At 44.6% G+C, this 17186-nt stretch overlaps 1 protein-coding gene across 2 annotated transcripts in view; it reads right to left on the bottom strand.

The window, feature by feature from the left end:
- LOC142572269 (uncharacterized) overlaps nt 1-17186 on the bottom strand; it is a 46662-nt gene that overhangs the window by 7115 nt on the left and 22361 nt on the right. For both annotated transcript variants that reach the window (XM_075681248.1, XM_075681249.1), the window contains exon 6: nt 13893-13982. In XM_075681248.1, the coding sequence (XP_075537363.1) occupies nt 13893-13982 (90 nt within the window). The remainder of the gene's footprint in view (nt 1-13892; nt 13983-17186) is intronic.

Raw genomic sequence — 17186 nt, 5'->3', positions numbered from 1 at the left:
CGGCACTGTTTTGGCTGATGCTGGCCAAAAAGACATTGCATCTGAGAGGCGGTACATGTCCTGGAGGAAAAATGAGCAAAGTGTGTGTTTCAGTTTTACTCACTGCACATATGGATGGCTAGCGCAAACTGCAGCTGTCCATAACCGGCAAGAGCAGATCGCCACTCTGCTTCAAGAACGAAAAAGGCCTTTCGATGCAATATGTGTTGCACGAGAAAGCGTGGATGACACTATCTTTTTAATGTGCGGCTCCGCAGGATTGGCACGCCGAACAGGAAATGCCTGTGCCACTGGGTTGCCCTCCTGTAGACTAGGGCTTCTCGCAAATGCAAATTTTAGGTTTCCATGAGCAGCCAGAACAAATTCGGCACCAATCCCAACTTGGACAAATTTTCCAAGCACAGCTTAGATTTAACACGGAGTCTATCGAGGTCAGTGATGCGCAAGACTCATCACTGTAATTTACAGTGCCACAGTCAGTATTGAGTGCACTTCACTTGTGATTTCGGGGTTATGCATGAATGGGAATGGTCTCAGATGTTCTTCAAGCTGAAAGACACTCTTGACTCTAACAGCACCTATGTAGTGTCGGCAGACACTGGTGCAGCCGTTGGAGTGCAAGGGCCACGAACGAATGGACTAGGAGGCGCCAGAACGCCAAGTGGCAGCAAGAGACGGGTGGATGGGAAACAATGACGACTGGTTCCAACAGGAAATCGGTTCCGAAACAAAAAGCCAGACAATATAGTCTGGCTGGTAGACTTGTTGCAGACATATGACAACCAGTTGTTTAAACGGTGCACTGTAGCGGGCACGTGGCTGAGCACATTTGTACACTATTCGCAGTACAAGTGCGCTGATGGCAACATAGTGCCTATCCACACAGGCTGGTTTGATTTCCGTGCTGCATCCATTTCTACCTTCTCTGAAAAAAAACACGCAACAAGCACTTCAACGCACACAAGATGCATCGTGGTCTCATGGCAGGACAACGCAGGCTTTTACAGTCAGCGTTGCAATCACTATAGACCCTTTTCATGCTTACAAACAGAGTTCCCAAAAGACTTCCGGTTAAGCCCTCAGTAGCGGCATATGTTACAATAGCCTATAAACTTATTGGACCCTCCAGCTGGCACCAATTTTGCTGCAGAGTTGGAACGTTTGACAGGTGAATTGTAGTGTTAAGTGCAAGAAAAAAAGCCCCTACATGAGCTTGATGATCAGCGCACGTTCCTTATATCTGAAAACACCAAGAATATGTGCCTGGAGTATACTATGCGACAAAATACTTCTTTTTTCTTGGCTGACTGGACTGTCGAAGTTGGCTGACCGGAAGTTTCCTGGGGTCATGAACGCACTGCTGCGACATCGCGGATGCAAAAGGTCTATAACAAAGACTAGTCCGCAGTCCAAGCGACTTTCAACTTTTGTGCACAAAAAAGTAAGTGAACTTTTGTAGGTTCGACAAGGCCTTAGAGAAGGAAATCCATAAATTCCCGCTTTTCACGGGGTCAAGAAAACTGTATGAGACAAGTGGAGGTTTGAGATGAGCTTCAGATAGGCGTATCTTGTATTCGGAATTATCTATCATATATACTCGTGTAATGGCTGCACCTGTGAATAGACAGCACCCTTGATTTTTTGAGAACGCTGGCACTGTTGCCTGTTGTGTGGTGCGAGAATTCCAAAGCTTTGTTTTTCTTAACTGGTGGCAAAACACGGCAGCCGTGCCAAGTTTTCGGTGCCTCCAGTTAGCAAAAGCACAGCCTTTGGGATTTAGCGGCTGCCTCCGAGACACTGCCATCACTGGTCTGTTGGGCGTCACCATTTATTCCAACTGGCAGGTGACGTGCTACGGGAATAGCTCAGAATAGTTGCAGCGAGTACAAGCGAGTACTGTAGTTCAATAAAAGCAAGTACGTACCACCAAAAATATGTATGAAAAAAAAATTATTTTTTTTTCTTCTGTGTAATGGCTGCAGCCACGATTTTCACCCCAAATCTCAGAAAAAGACCTGCGGCCATTATACGGAGTATATACGGTATATATCAAACTATTTCGCGATCTCTTTTGAGTTCGGTATATCCGGGAACAATGGTGCTTAAATTGTGGGGGGGGGGGGTCCAACGTCTTGCAAAAACAGTGGGTTACGAGTGATGCCGCAGTGGAGGGCTCCAGATTAATTTTGACTATGTGGGGTTCTTCAATGTGCAACAAAAGCATGGTACAGAAGCACTTTTGCATTCTGCCCCTATTCGAATGTAGCTGCCATGGCTGGGTATTGCACCTGTGGCCTCATGATGAGCAGCAGAATGCCATAGCCACTAGAGTGCATATTCTTAAACTATTTACTTTTTTAAAAACTTTTTTTGCTGTACGAATTGGTTTGTGAAACACTTATTACTGAATGTCCCTTACAACTGTTCTGCACTATACACAGTCAGTATTATGATGAATTTTTTATTGTGTTCCCAGCATACATATTGCTATTTTGTCCATCTTTTTCCAACTGCTGCTGTGGGTTGCAGTATGTACAAATAAATAGCAGCAGCATCGTTACTGGACATTTATGCATTCCTTTGTACCAGGCTAACACAAACAAGATTCTCATTTCACCATTCTTTCAACTCATAGGCTAAGATGCAAGATAGTGGAAACGCATAAATATAAGAATAGAAATTCTCCATGTTATATTCCCAAGCAACAAGTGCTCAATATCAGCAATTTTCGGCATCACACAGATGCCTGAACAGTTACTCAAGTAAGCCTGCATCAAATGCAAGGAAACACGGCGTGTCCGATGGTGGCCACTGCGGCGGTGATTTGCGCCTTACGCCATGAGTGTAATGGAAGTGGCAATGTGACAGTTCCGACCAAAGAAGGAAGCAATTAACAACAGATGAAACACCCCAAGTTGACAGTGGTGGAGTTTCTCGTCTATAGAATCCACAGACTTCCATAATACAAAAAGCGTCAAAGCATAATCTCAAGGGAAGATGTTCAGGCAAACATGTCATCAGCCATTTGATTGGCAGGTAATAGAAGATACTCCTGTTATCGCCCTTTGTGTGGTGAAGAAGCATCAATGAAGTTACTTCCTTACAAAGTACACCACAGGAAACATCAAATTTGGGGAATCTTTCACATGTCCCAGAAATGTTCTATATGAAAATTTGGCAAAAGCCATCGGGGATGAGTGTCCATACCAATCGATAGCTTTGTGGTGTAAAACTGCTGAGATGTTCAGTTGTGTGTGGTGTGAGCATATGAGCATATATGCAGTGACAAGGTGACAGCACGGCGACGAAATGGCAACGATGGTGTAACGAAAGCATGGCGACAATGGAGTGACAACAGCATGACGAGAACGGAATGACAACCACGTCACGATGTGACAACAGCAGCATGACAAAGATGGCATTATGGAAATGAAATAAATGCCATCACTGAAAATGTGGTCACGATGATGGAGTGATCAAGACGGTGTGACAACGGTAGAACTGTGACACTGGAGATTATAATGACAGGATGACGGTGCGTTGACAGCCAGCAGGACAAAGACTGACTTCACGACGACATTGCATTGACAACAGTGTTATAACAATGACGGTGTGACAATAATAGAGTGGAGACTATAGAGCAGATTTCTTATAGCCTCGTTGTGCTAGTGTCAGCCATGCCGCTAGTCTCTACACCAGATGTTGCCTTCTGGCGAGGACTGCGAGAGACAGGAGAAAGTGGCTGCACTTGATGTGTGTGTTCGCATATTGTTGCGTTTTTAAACATGTTCTTGTCACACCTGCTGAGGTGTTTGCTTTAGACATGTTTTTACCATATCTTCTGAGCGGGATGTACAAAGGTTATTCATCGGAGCAGCACTATGCTGTCGTTGACTGCACCAACAATCAGCGAACGAGGGAGCTGCTCACGCAAGAGCCCTGCGGTTGATGTTCGTGGAGACACACAAGGTTCCTGCGGCTCCTGAGAAACAACACTATAGGAATAGTGGCTTTAAATAGAAAAGACTTCGTGCCAAGCAAGCTTGCTCAGGTGGGTATTCATATCGATGTCGTAAACTATGCAATAGTATGCATCTTACCTTCCCTCGCTGCAGTCCTGCAATAAAAGCATAACAGTGCTGTTTAAACCTTTGGCGGTCTTTATTTTGGGTCTGCTTGGCTCACTTTCCTGACAGAAGCCTTACAGAGGTCAATCTGGACCCAAAAATGTATTTCAGATACGCAGGAAAGGTAAGCAGAAAGATTCTGGGTGTGCATGTTGACTTCGTAACTTGTGCAGTGATTGTTCAGTTACGGCAAATAAACAAGATTGCACGAAACTTTACGGCTTTCACGTCCTGTGTTTTTCATGCACATGAATGAGTGGCATTCGAGTAGTCATGACCACGAAATTAGAAAGCAATACATGACTAACATATGCAGAAACAGGGCTGCGAATGCATCAAAGGCTCACTTGACTTTCTAAAAATTTATTTCGCACATTGTGTGGGTGCTTAAGCTACTAGAATTGTGCGATGCTCACACTCAGGCACACGAGAAGCATGTTCAGCCACTCCTAACAGAGCTGGTATGTCGTACATGGATACACAAATTATTGTGTGCTCTCTATTGACTGTGAGGGAGAAAATAACAAAGCGCTTGTAACTAGCAGCATACGCAATATAAAACTTAGTGCTCCCACCTCGTGCACACTGCAGTGGCCCTCTAACTGGTTATGTTGCTGAGTGTGTGCGTTGTCAGTGTGAAATGCTGCTCATATTTGCTTCATGCCGAAGCTTTACGTAAACATGTGAGAGTTAGAGTTTTCTCTGTGGCTGCGTACAGCTTGCCAAACATAAAATAACTACTGTAGTCATATCAATCATGGTATGCTAATATCACAAGGCGATCGAGAGGACAAAGCAGAGCAAAAATTCAGCACAATTTATGGTGATAGCGCACAGCACAAATATGATACTCATCTTCAAAGCAACAACATATAGCACACTAGAAGTCATCTAGTATCTTTCATACGTTGCCTCAAGTTCTAGAAAACATCTATAGTTAGACAGATCTTGCAGAAAAAAAGCTTGACCAACTGCATGACATTGCAACTCCAGTGAAGCAGATTACGCTGCAACTCCATTGAAGCAGACAATGCTACATGGTACTCTCACAAAATTATCTCTGTGGTATATTTTGTGATCTGAAATGCTTTAAACAAGACACACTTGTTGTCATTCAGTGACTAGACAGCTGCAGCACTTTCAGAACCAGGCACTGCAGGAGACATAACCGCAAACATGCTGTGGCTCACTGCTATGCAGACCGTTTCCACAGTCCTCCTGAACATCATTATAACAAAAACATGGCAGCCGCCTACACGTGCTGGAAATGACCATGGTGAGACAACAGCATGATGACAACGAAATGATCACAGAGCAACGATGATGGTGTGATGAACATGAAATGACAACAATGAAGATGATGACCGCATGACAACAGTGTAATGAAGATGGCATGATGACAGCTGAATGATGATAGCATGATGACGATGCTATGATGATGGCGGCACAAAAAAGATGTCGTGATGACAGCAGAATGCACACATAGGACACGCGGCAAAATTTAAAGGTGACCAGAAGAACAGGGGAAAGAGCCAAAGAAAGTAGATGCTTTAAGAGCTAAATCAAAGCCGCTATCAACATTGTTGCAGAAGTTAAAAGTTGCATGTACTCTTCCCAAAAAAAAGTCAGAAAACACGACATTACCTGAAAGCACATTCTTTGATCAATGCAACAGTCTGATCTGCAGAGCAGCATGTACATGTAAATGGACAAACTGATCATCTCTGAGGCTTGCTCAGATAAAAACCACATGAAGCCAAAGGCAATGAAGCCAGAAAGATGGTGTTGTTACAAGCACATGCCTGTTCATAAGTTCACATACTTTGTGATGGCTCCAGTTGCACATACATGGCACCATTGTCTTAAAGGGGCCCTGAAACGCTTTTTTAACTACTGTAAAATTCTGAGCAAGCACCCCCACCTGTGCAAAAGCTCCCCCCCCCCCTACTTTACTGCTAATTGCAAATTTTTGTGCCATTCCAAGAAAGTGTGCCCCCTCCCCCTATCCACGCTCTTGTCATGCACCACACCCAGGCAACACTGGCCTGCTACATCCAGTTCACAAAAAGTTTCCATGTTTTCTTTTTAAAGCAAAGCTTTCTTTGCCTCTTCCTTTGACTTTCCCACCACTGCTGCTGCTGCTGCTGTGGGGCACAGGGCACCTGTATATAGATGACAGACGCGAGTAAGAGCGTTTTCACCCCACCGCGTCGAATGTGCAGAATACTCTCTGGAGCTCCCTGGTCGTTGCCACATTAGCCGCCTGACAGCTGTAATTATCCGTGACTACCCACAGAAGCATTGCAGAAACTGCAGTGCTTCCACTTTGCTTCCCTTTCGACTAACATGCCAGGCTGCTGTCCAGCACCAGGTGTATATAGATGACAGGCAAAAGTAAGAGCGTTTTTACCCCACTGTGTCAAATGTGCACAATACCCTCTGGAGCTCCCTGGTCATTGCCACATTAGCCACTTGACAGCTGTAGTAATCCGTGACTACCCTCAGAAGCATTGCAGAAACTGCAGCGCTTCCACTTTGCTTCCCTTTCGACTAATGTGCCAGGCCTGAGGGGACGCAGTTAGAACTAGAGAGAGGAGAAAAGGAGAAGGAGAGGAAGGAGAAGAGGCAGTTCCCATACAAGAGAGGGGAGAGGTGACGTGAGAAGCCAAGGAAACCCCACTACCATCGACAGAGGTTGTGGGGACACAGGATAAGCTTGAGTTCAAGGTACCGTACCGTATGTTGCTATTTCTGAAAAATAAACTCCATGCAAATACGTCAAGCGGGCAACTTATGCAGGGTGTGCAGAAACAGAGCCGCATTAATTATAGCACACCATAGGGTCCAGAAGACACTACGGAAGCAGTCGACCGTCAAATCAACACTTCTGTGCCTGCCGCGTCAGCTTTGCGGTTATGGCATTGCTAGAGGTCGTGGATTTGATCCCAATCGCGGCAGTCGCATTTTGACAGGGGCGAAATAGAAAACGCATGTTCACTTAGATTTCAGGATACATTAAAGAACATCATGGTGTCAAAATTAATCCGGAGTCCGCCACTACGGCATGCCTCATAATTCGAGTGTGCTTTTGGCATGTACAGCCCCATAATCCAATTCAAGTTTAATACTTCTGCCACAATGCGATATGCCATTTGAGGCAATGACAACGCTCAACCCTCTCAGAGGTTATAAAATATAGCGCACAACAACGCCTCAAGCAAACACCTCTCTCTGTGTATTCTGTGTACTACGCAGACAAACAGCAGTGGTGCATGCGAGGTAACATTTAAGATCAACTCACCACTCTCATGTTAGCCTAAGCGTTGAAGAAATTAAGCTTTAGCCGTCAACATCACTGCTAATTATCGTCAATCAAAGCATGTAGCACAGAAAGCTTCGTTACATAGATTCCCACAGTGCGTGGGATCTGCATTTTTTTTTCTCTTTTTTTCTTTTCTTGTAAGTAAGTGTGCCCCATTAGCGATGTGGCAACTCGCCACATTCCGTTTGCAGTTCGCAGACCGCCGGCCAGCAGCGGTCTTGCTGGCAAACAGTACAGATCTCCCTGCAGCACTGCAGCGTGGCCACTCAGCAACAGAGGAGTGGTTGCAGCTATGTTCTGGCATCAGGGCAGCCTCGCCGCCGCTGATCGCTCGCCACCAATATTGTCGCTAGGCCTTTTCCAGTTCACTTCAAATCTATTGCAAATGGCGCTTCAGAATGAACCACCAACGCTCTCAAGCAGCAATGTTTTGTTACTGCTGTTGCCGCTTTACCCTCTCATCACAATAATTTCACACAAAGAAAAAAACATGCTGATATTTACGGTGCCGCCAGCTGCGATGCGAGCATGGCTGAGCCACGGTTCACTGTCTCTGTCGGTAGCCGCGCACTGCAGCTGGGCTTGACTTGTATCTGAACTCTCATTAGTGCTAAAAGTTGACCAAAGACTTCAAGGGGAATGCTGTGAAGTTACTCTTGCGACCGACTCGGAGGAGTCTTTTGATGGTTTTGAGAGTTAACAGCACTAACAAATCTTTGGCTTAATAAAGCTCATGTTAAACAGAATTTTAAATCTATGCCCTCTGCTTTTTTTTTCTTTGGTGGGAAACTTTGGTAGCCATCTTGAATTTTGGTGCCGTTCCGGAATAGCGACCCCTCCCCCCCGCCACTTTGCCAGTAACTGACTTGCTTGGAGGGGGGAGGGGGAGGACAGCTTGCTTGGAATTTGCTTGGTAATCATAGAATGATATCACTATTAACTTATGTCACCTCATGAATCACCTACCATAATTTCTTTTATCCTTCAAAACACAAGCAAAGTTAGAGATAGTTATCGGACTTGACAGCGGCTTTCTGTCTCTTTTTCATTTCTACTAGTGCACTGGAAGCTGCACTGGGAGCAATGCCTCGGTGGCCCCTCCCAAAGGTTGAAAGTGAGACGGCTCGTGGCAGCACCCTATGGCAGCTGCAGTATCTACGTTGTGCTTTTCTTCTTGGAGGCCATGCACAGCAGACGCAGTAACACACAACTGTTGTGTTTAGAATGGCAGTTAAAAGATGAAATGGTTTTCCTTTTTTTCTTCTTCTTTTGTTTGAAATCGCATAAATATGTATTTTTCATTTGTTTAACTCAAATGAGCAATAATTGTGTTACTGAAAATATTCTTGTCTTCTTTTTTTTAAAGGTGAGGGTAAATGCCTCAGGGTATACAGGGGTATGGGATGCGGGCCAATTACGAAACCATACTTGTGGTTCCAGCTGCTTGTGATGACGCTGCACAATGACACTGAGGAAGCGAGAGCAAGCGATCTTGCACTGCTTTTGAGACAAGATTGTAAATTCCCTCCTGCACGCATTGCAATAATATTTGGCTAACATGTTCACAGAAACAGACTGGCAATATTTTCTTACTATGTTCAAAAAGTGTTTCAGGGCCCCTTAAGTGGCGCTCGCTAACACTCCCATCGCAGAATGGCCGCAGTTTGCACGAGCAATCGGTATGCAGACCGAGCAACGCTCAAAGCACCCTGCTCATCTTGCCCCCACGACGTGCATGTACTGCCTTCTATATTCAATGTCTCTTTGTTTCACAGCATTTGCCAAAACAGTGCCATTTCAATTTTGTCAGCATTCTGTCCGACAATGCGACAAGACAATGAGTCTCCATAAGAAGTAGACCTACAGGCATGTGGCGTGGGGCAGCATTTCATATAACAAATGTGGTGGTAGATGGGAGTTCGACGTATGCATAGTAGGTACATTGCTATACCTTTGCGTGGGATTTTCAACGGGATCTCACAATCGTTTCATATAGACAATAATACGACAAATTCGAGTTTTATATATCTGTGATTGACTGTTATCACCTTGATGCGTGCATTTTTGTTTGTTTCCTGCTCACTGTGCTCGGTGTTGCCATGGCAGTCATCACTTGCGTGCTAATGGCAGACACCACGAACGCCTTGTTGCAGCATGCTGCATTGCTTTTGATGCTTGACAGTCAGGACTCCAATTCAGATTCCTCAAGTTCCGATGCAACTGGCAAATGACACTGGCAGTGAATAGAGGAAGCAGACGACAATACGCAGAGTATCCTGGGTAACCCTGAATCTGGCAGATAACTTTCACCTCCCCTCGCACACTACGTGCTTCGGTGGCATGGGTTGTGTTCCAATCACGGATTTGGGATTTGGAGGCGTCGCTCTGGGCCAGAAAGAGGCACTCGCTTGAGGAGTTGGTTGACTGTTCCGACTCCATCATTTGAATTCACTATTAGTGACTATGGTGTTGCGCTGCTTACCTCAAGGTCGTGTGTTCGAAAACAATGGGGTTTTACGTGCCAAAACCACTTGCTGATTATGAGGCACGCCGTAGTGGAGGACTCCAGAAATTTCGACCACCTGGGGTTTTTTTAACGTGCACCTAAATCTAAGTACACGGGTGTCTTCGCATTTCGCCCCCATCAAAATGCAGCCACCGTGGCCAGGATTCGATCCCGTGACCTCGTGCTCAGCAGCCTAACACCATAACCACTGAGCAACCACGGCGTGTCAAGGTCGTGTGTTCAATCCTGTCAACAGCAGCCACAATTTGATGGGGGCGAAATGCAAGAACGCTGGCGCATGCGTTTAGGTGCACATTAAAATGTGGTCACAATTAGGGTTATGTGAATACCAAATATAGATTTCAAATAAAATATTGAATTGATTCAAGAAATAAAAAGACGAATATTGAATAAAATATTGAATATCAAAAACTAATAAAATTTAATGCTTGAAAATTTTGGGCAAGAAAACACAGTGCTGCACATGCCTGCGAGTCTCCTAGAATTGCATAACAAGAATGTGGCAAGCTATCACTAACTTAGGTACATAGAAATCAAGCTATACAGTTATACAGTTTACGTTTATTAAAGGGAACTCTAAATTAGTATGCTAGATTTGGTATCAGCTCAGTTCTAGTAAACGAACGTCTGGAAAATGTTTTTCTTATCAATAGAATTTCCATTGAACAGAATTATGTGATTTTTTCCCTCTGAAACTAATGAATTAGCGACATTCATTTGTACTGAATACCAATGAGGTAATCAGTAATTTATTAATCAGTAATTTATTGCATAAAAAGCTTTCTTTTCCAGTATTTCTCCAGAATACAGAAGGGCTGTCCCAACTTAGTGGCAGGTAGGTTATCGTAAGGGCAATATGCATGACAGACGAAATGAACGCACATCACATGACTCAATCATCACTCACACACGTAGCAGCACTGACGATAAAGAGCACGTGCCGTTTGCAAAGTTTCATTGTCAGGTTCAGCACATGATTTGTCACCAGTCAAAGATTCTGAAATCTAGACGGCCATGGCAAGTTCGCGCATTCTATGGGGCTAGTGACGGTGCCACGGTTCTGTCCGTATAATCACACGTCCAATTTATTGGTCTTCGAATAATTGGAATGACTGATACAGAAATGGAAATCATGGCGTTATCTAACAAAAATATGCCCTGCCAGCAGCGCATGGTACTTAAGTTGAAATTCTGATCACCATTACATAATGGCCATGTCCCAAGAAAACGAATTGAGCACACCTGAAAAATTAACCAGGAATTTAGCATACCATAAATGCTGCCAATACAAAAAATTGTGCAGATCCAACACACTGTGGGAATCAATGTTTTGCAAAGCATTTTGCAAGTATCTGGCTATCCAGCATTGTTTGGGGTTCCACAAACCGTTACCAGGCAAACGAATGTGTTTGTGTCAATTGAGTAGTTGAGGTCATGAGAGTACATGCGTATGATGAAAGCAGCAGAATGACGACCATGTCGAAGACGATTGTATGGCAGCAAAGGCTTGACATCTATGCCGGCCGTTCAACACAAGCTTACGACACGATGATTGTTGGGTTCTGGATGGGTAGTGCGAGTATAAGCGAGAGAAACACGGATTGTGATGTCACAACTATGTGCTGTACAATTGTACATACCGTATTTATTCTAATCTAGGCCGATAGTTTTTTTCAGATAATCATATTCCAAACTCTAGGGTCAGCTTAGATTCGAGGATTTTAAAAAACATGCCAGTTTTTCATTGAAACTGCTAAATATGGTGCATAACTAGCGCCATCTTGAAAAGTCAGTATCGCAGCCGCTACTAGCCGTGCCAGTAGCCAACCGTACACAAGCGAGGTCGCCATTTTGACCTGTGTCGTGTCGGCCATATCAGTGTGCGGCGTGGTGTTATTGCGATGGCACCAAGCAGGAGATGCCACTTCAGTGCCGCTTTCAAGCGAAAAGTTGTGATAGCCGCAGAGACATCATCAAACCTTCAAGCCGGGCGGGACTTTGGCGTCGACGACAAACACGTCCGTCATTGGAGGGGACAATAACAGTAGCTTTTTACATGCGCCGCAATGAGGATGGCATTTAGCGGACCAAAGAAAGGCCGTCACCACGAAGTGGAGACAGTTTTGGCCAACTTTGTTCGGACGCAGAGAGCAGCTGCCCTTCCAGTGACAACAGAAGTGCTCCAAGCGAAAGCTAGGGAACTTTTGAGGGAGCGAGGCCTAACGCCAAAGGATTTCAACGCCAGCCAAGGCTGGCTTCAGAAATTCATGAAGCGCTTCGGCTTCAGCCTCCGACGTTGGACTTCAATCACCCAGAAGCTGTGAAGCGATTTCGAAGAAAAGCTGATAGCTTTTCAGTGCTACGTGCTGCGAAAGAGAGAAGCGGCAGGCTACAACCTCGGGCAAATCGGCAAAGCCGACCAGACGGCTGTGTATTTTGATATGCCAGTGGCGTACACCGTGAATGAAAAGGGTTCCAAGGAGGTGAAGGTGTGCTCTGCAGGCTACGAGAAGCAGCGCGCAACTGTGATGCTGTGCTGCACAGCTGATGGGCATAAGCTCCCTCCTTATATGATATTTAAAAAAAAGACATTGCCTGCTCGAGAAACTTTCCCAAGAAATATCATTGTGCGGGTAAATGAGAACGGGTGGATGACAGGTGCGATGGAGGAAGAGTGGGTTAAGATTGTGTGGCGACAGCGTCCAGGAGCCGTTTTGACAAAGAACTCGCTCCTTGTCGTCGGCTCTTACCGTGGGCACTTGACGGACAACGTGAAGGCTGTGCTCACCCAAGCGAACACGGACCTCACTGTCATACCGGGTGGCATGACGGGCCAGTTGCAGCCACTTGATGTCTGCATTAACAAACCTTTCAAGGATCGTCTGCGGACATATTACGTGGACTGGATGACTGACGAAGACCACATGCTAATGGCAACGGGCCGCATCAAACGTGCATTGCTATTGCAGCTGGCGGGCTGGGTAGCTACAGTGTGGGACGACATCCCAGGTACTTTGATCGCGCGCGCCTTTAAAAGGTGCAGCATATCTAATGCGCTTGACAGTACCGAAGACAGTGCACTGTTTGAAGGTGACAGTGAGAAGGAACACAGCAACGAGTCTAGCAACGATGATGACGTTGAATGAGCTCTGCACGTTCAGATTCAATAAATGCCGTTTGCTTTTTGTGAACGCTGTCCTCGCTTTTTTTGTTCGGCCTACATTTGAGGTAATATATATATTCTTTTGTTGGCTTCGGACTTTAGGGGGTCGGCTTAGAATTGGGGACGGCCTATATTCGAGTAAATACAGTATGTTTGGCTATGTCATGTGGCGTATGCTGAAACGACGATGGCATTTGTACTCCAGCGAAGACATGTTAAAACATGGTTAACTTGGGCCATCATGAAGTTGGCAGAACGTCACACTGTTTCTACGTAGCGTAAACTGGTACACACGAAGAAAATGCTGAGATAAGTGGGCCAGTCCCAGGGATAGTGCAGTCTGACACTGTGCCTCAAAGCAGGAGCTGTCACGAGGAAAGACGAGAAAGTGGCACATGGTGCACGTGTCAAGTTTTTCAAAGAGCGGGCTGCATTTCGAACGATAGAAGTACGTGTGTGACTGTAGCCTAGTGGCTTTAAAACACCTGGCTGCTGTGCTCCGCTGCAGAGGCTCGATTGCATCATCGATTGCAGATTATTTTCTTTTTATTAAAGCGAGGTGAAACAGGAACGTACCAACCTAACATGAACTGCCAATAACTAGGCAGAGAATGCTTCACATTAAGAAAATACCAACAAACAATTACACCTGTCATACTCAATTTTTAGCACAGACACCTTTTCTGCTGAGAAGCATCTTGCCATACACAGCAACTCAAAATAATAACAGCTAGACACAGAGGGTCTGCTTACCTTTACTAGGGTACCTTTTATCTTTTGTTGCAACGTAGTGAGGTGCAGGAATCTGGTCAATGGAATTAAACCTGAAACGGCTTTCAAATGCTGAAAAGAAAAGAAAAAGTATGTTTTGCACATATAAAACCAGTGTGTTTGCTACAGCTCCTTTAGAATTGAGCACATGCTTCTTGACCAGTTAATGCAGATAGCAAAATGAGCACTGGTCACTGAAATGTTGATGAATGCCCAGTTGCTCGTGAAGCTTGAAACACAGAAGAAAAAAAAAATTAAGACAACAGTAGACGTTCATTTATTCGGCTACACTTAATTCATTCCGTTATGACCCAAACTTGTGTTGTTTTGATCCCAGAATTGGCACTTGCCAAATAATTTGACCTTGGCTGGTTAGCATGCACGTGCCTGACCCCAATGGTGACCCCTGTGACGAGCCCAATAGCGGCAGCCCCCTGTCTTGACAGCCCTTAGGGTAGACTGAATGCCTCATCACACATGTCAACTCCTATTAAAAACGCTTGTTTCCAGCCTGCCCCAGAAAGATTTTAAACCAAGAACAGTAGCTCACAATAAATTCAGTATTTACCCGATTCTAATGCAAATTTTTTTTCCAGGAAATTTCGTCTGAATATTGCCTTGTATGGTGTAATTCGATATGAAACCGAAACCGCGTTCGCAACAGCCTACCTTCAGACCAGCCTAGCCAGTGTCACTGCCAGTGCCATCACAAATAGCGACCTTGGATAGCGAAACAAGTACTCACATAGAATCACGATGACAACTAACTGCTTTCAGTCTGATCACAAAAGCACATTAAGTGATAAGTTGTTTTACACGTTAAGCTAGCAGCAAGTCGTGTCACGTGTTCTTGGCGTTCAGCAGAATTGCACACGTTGAGGGACAAACTGGCGTAGTGGTTAGTCTAGGCATGGGTCACCATTCCGTTTGTGATAGTTGTGGAGTTGCTTCGATAAATGCAGAATATAATTTGCGCTATGGACCGTACAGAGGACATATTGTAGAAAGCGATAAAGTGCTGTCTGAGAGTGATCAAGATGCACATTAACTTCATTAAGTAAATAAATTTCCATTCTGTTGTAATCAAGCAGACGTTTGTCATACTGTGAAGGTAAAGTCCATTTGTTTTCTCCTTTTCTCGATGCCAGAATGAGAGGCATGCTAGGTTTTTCTTGCTAAAACATCAGGTGCACGTTTGATTTCTACGTTATTTAGATTCTCTAACGTCATTTCTACATTAGTTCTCTACTTTTAATTCATAAAAAGTGGGTACACATTTGATTTGGAGATGTGTTTATATTATAGCATATACAGCTAAACCTCAATAGAACGAAGTCAGTAAAATCAGCAATTTGCTGTATTATACTGAAATTTTATTGTATAGAAATTCAACCTTTTATTCAAATAAGTACAGCCGCCGATCGATTTCTCTTACATGGAAAGGGGCCGTAGAATTTTCGAAATTATCAGGCAATCGCAAAAAGCAAATTTGAGTGAGAAAACAATTTATTTAACGAATGATACAGTTGCATGCCACGTATGTTGGCGATATCTTCTCGGCACTACGAATTAAGTGAAGCCAGCCACGTTCGCGTGCACTCAGCCACTACGGTTGATAGTGTCGTCCACACTGGGACGACGCTATTGGGAAAAGCGCCGGCAGTGGGGAGTGAATGCTTCTTCTGCATCTCGCTCTAACGCGTCACTGAAACTCGAGATTACGCAACCTCCAATACTAAACACGCGGTAAGTCAGCTTACATGGTGCCATGCTGTCTCGGCATGGCCACTGTGCATGCGCGGCAGATTACCTGCAAAGCAGGGTGCACGGCTGCGTATGCACTTAGCCGCACTTACAGCCGTGCCCAGCCATGGTTGAGATGTGCATCAACTTACCCCCCACTCTGCATCCTGCCCGCTCCATTGTGTTACTGTGTACTCGCTCCCCTCCCCCTTTTTCTCTTTGCTCACGTGGAAAGGCACCACTCGTGAAGCTGCCACATTTCTTGTCTCACCCTGGTACACTTTCACTCGCACCTAAAGCACACAAGTGTGTGGGGCGCAACAGGATCTTATTGCACTTGTACTTTATACGGAACATGACGCGGCTCCATTTTGGCGGTCGCTCTTGTCACAGGTGTGCGATTTGAGAGGTGCGTTTGCAAGCAGCCGCTTGAGATTCAATCACTTGACCATCTGCATCCGCGGAAGTTTGCATATGTCTCAGCATTCCTTTGCGGTGGCAGTAAAATTTCGTTATAGTATTGAAATCTCATACAAACACACTTTGTTATATTGAGGTTCTAAATACATGGTGTTCTATGGACAAGAGGTTATGAAAAGTTAAATACTTCATTATATTGAGAATTTCGCTCTACTGAAGTTCGTTATATTGAGGTTTAACTGTATTGCTGAATAAATGAGTGTATATCGGATTTTTTTTTTCTGCCTCTTGTATTACTCAACTGGCCCGATATTTGGACCAACTCGTCGGTCCTGACAGGATCGCATTAACGCAAGTCGACTATATTTGATTTCTGAACTAAAGTAGGTTACCGCAGAAGCTGTGGCCGCTGATGCCCTATGAACAGTGAAAGTAATCACAAAGAGGATTGCAAGTACAGTCAACTTCCGTTAATTCAACCTTGACGGGAGTGACAAAATTTATTGAATTAAACCAGACACAGAAAAAACGCCAAGACACACTCTCGATTCATTTCACAGTATTTGCCCAATTGTAACACAGCCTGAAGCAAACACGCCTGCTTTCTATATGTACAAAGTAGAAAACTAACATAGAAATGACATTAAACTTCCTAAACGAAGTAAGTATCCGACGCGCACCCTATTTTTTAGCATGAAAAATGAGCAAGGATCTAATATGTGTTGCACAATGGCAGCCAGTGGTTTCCTAAAATCAACTCTGCCAAACAGTTTCTTCAAGTAAGGTTAACTTCTATACAATCATGTTATGCGGTAAAGCATACGAACACTGTGAAAGCGATTTTGGTTTCATATCTGACTGCACTGCCCAGGCAATTTTCGAATTATTTTCTTGAGGAAAAAAACGGTGCACATTAGAATCAAGTAAATACCACAATCAGACATTGTGAGCTATCGTTATTGCTTGAAAACCTTCCTAGGGCAGGTCGAAAATAGGTGTTTTCAATAGACAAATCATGCTCAACAATTTCACTGTCCCCTAAGCTCTGCCGAAACATGCTGCCACTAAAGGGTTGCTGCTGGGGTCACCATAGGAGTTGTGTACATGTATGCT

Source organism: Dermacentor variabilis, chromosome 2 (assembly GCF_050947875.1).
Source record: "Dermacentor variabilis isolate Ectoservices chromosome 2, ASM5094787v1, whole genome shotgun sequence".
NCBI classification, from domain to species: domain Eukaryota; kingdom Metazoa; phylum Arthropoda; class Arachnida; order Ixodida; family Ixodidae; genus Dermacentor; species Dermacentor variabilis.
This window is presented reverse-complemented; position numbering and strand designations above follow the sequence as displayed.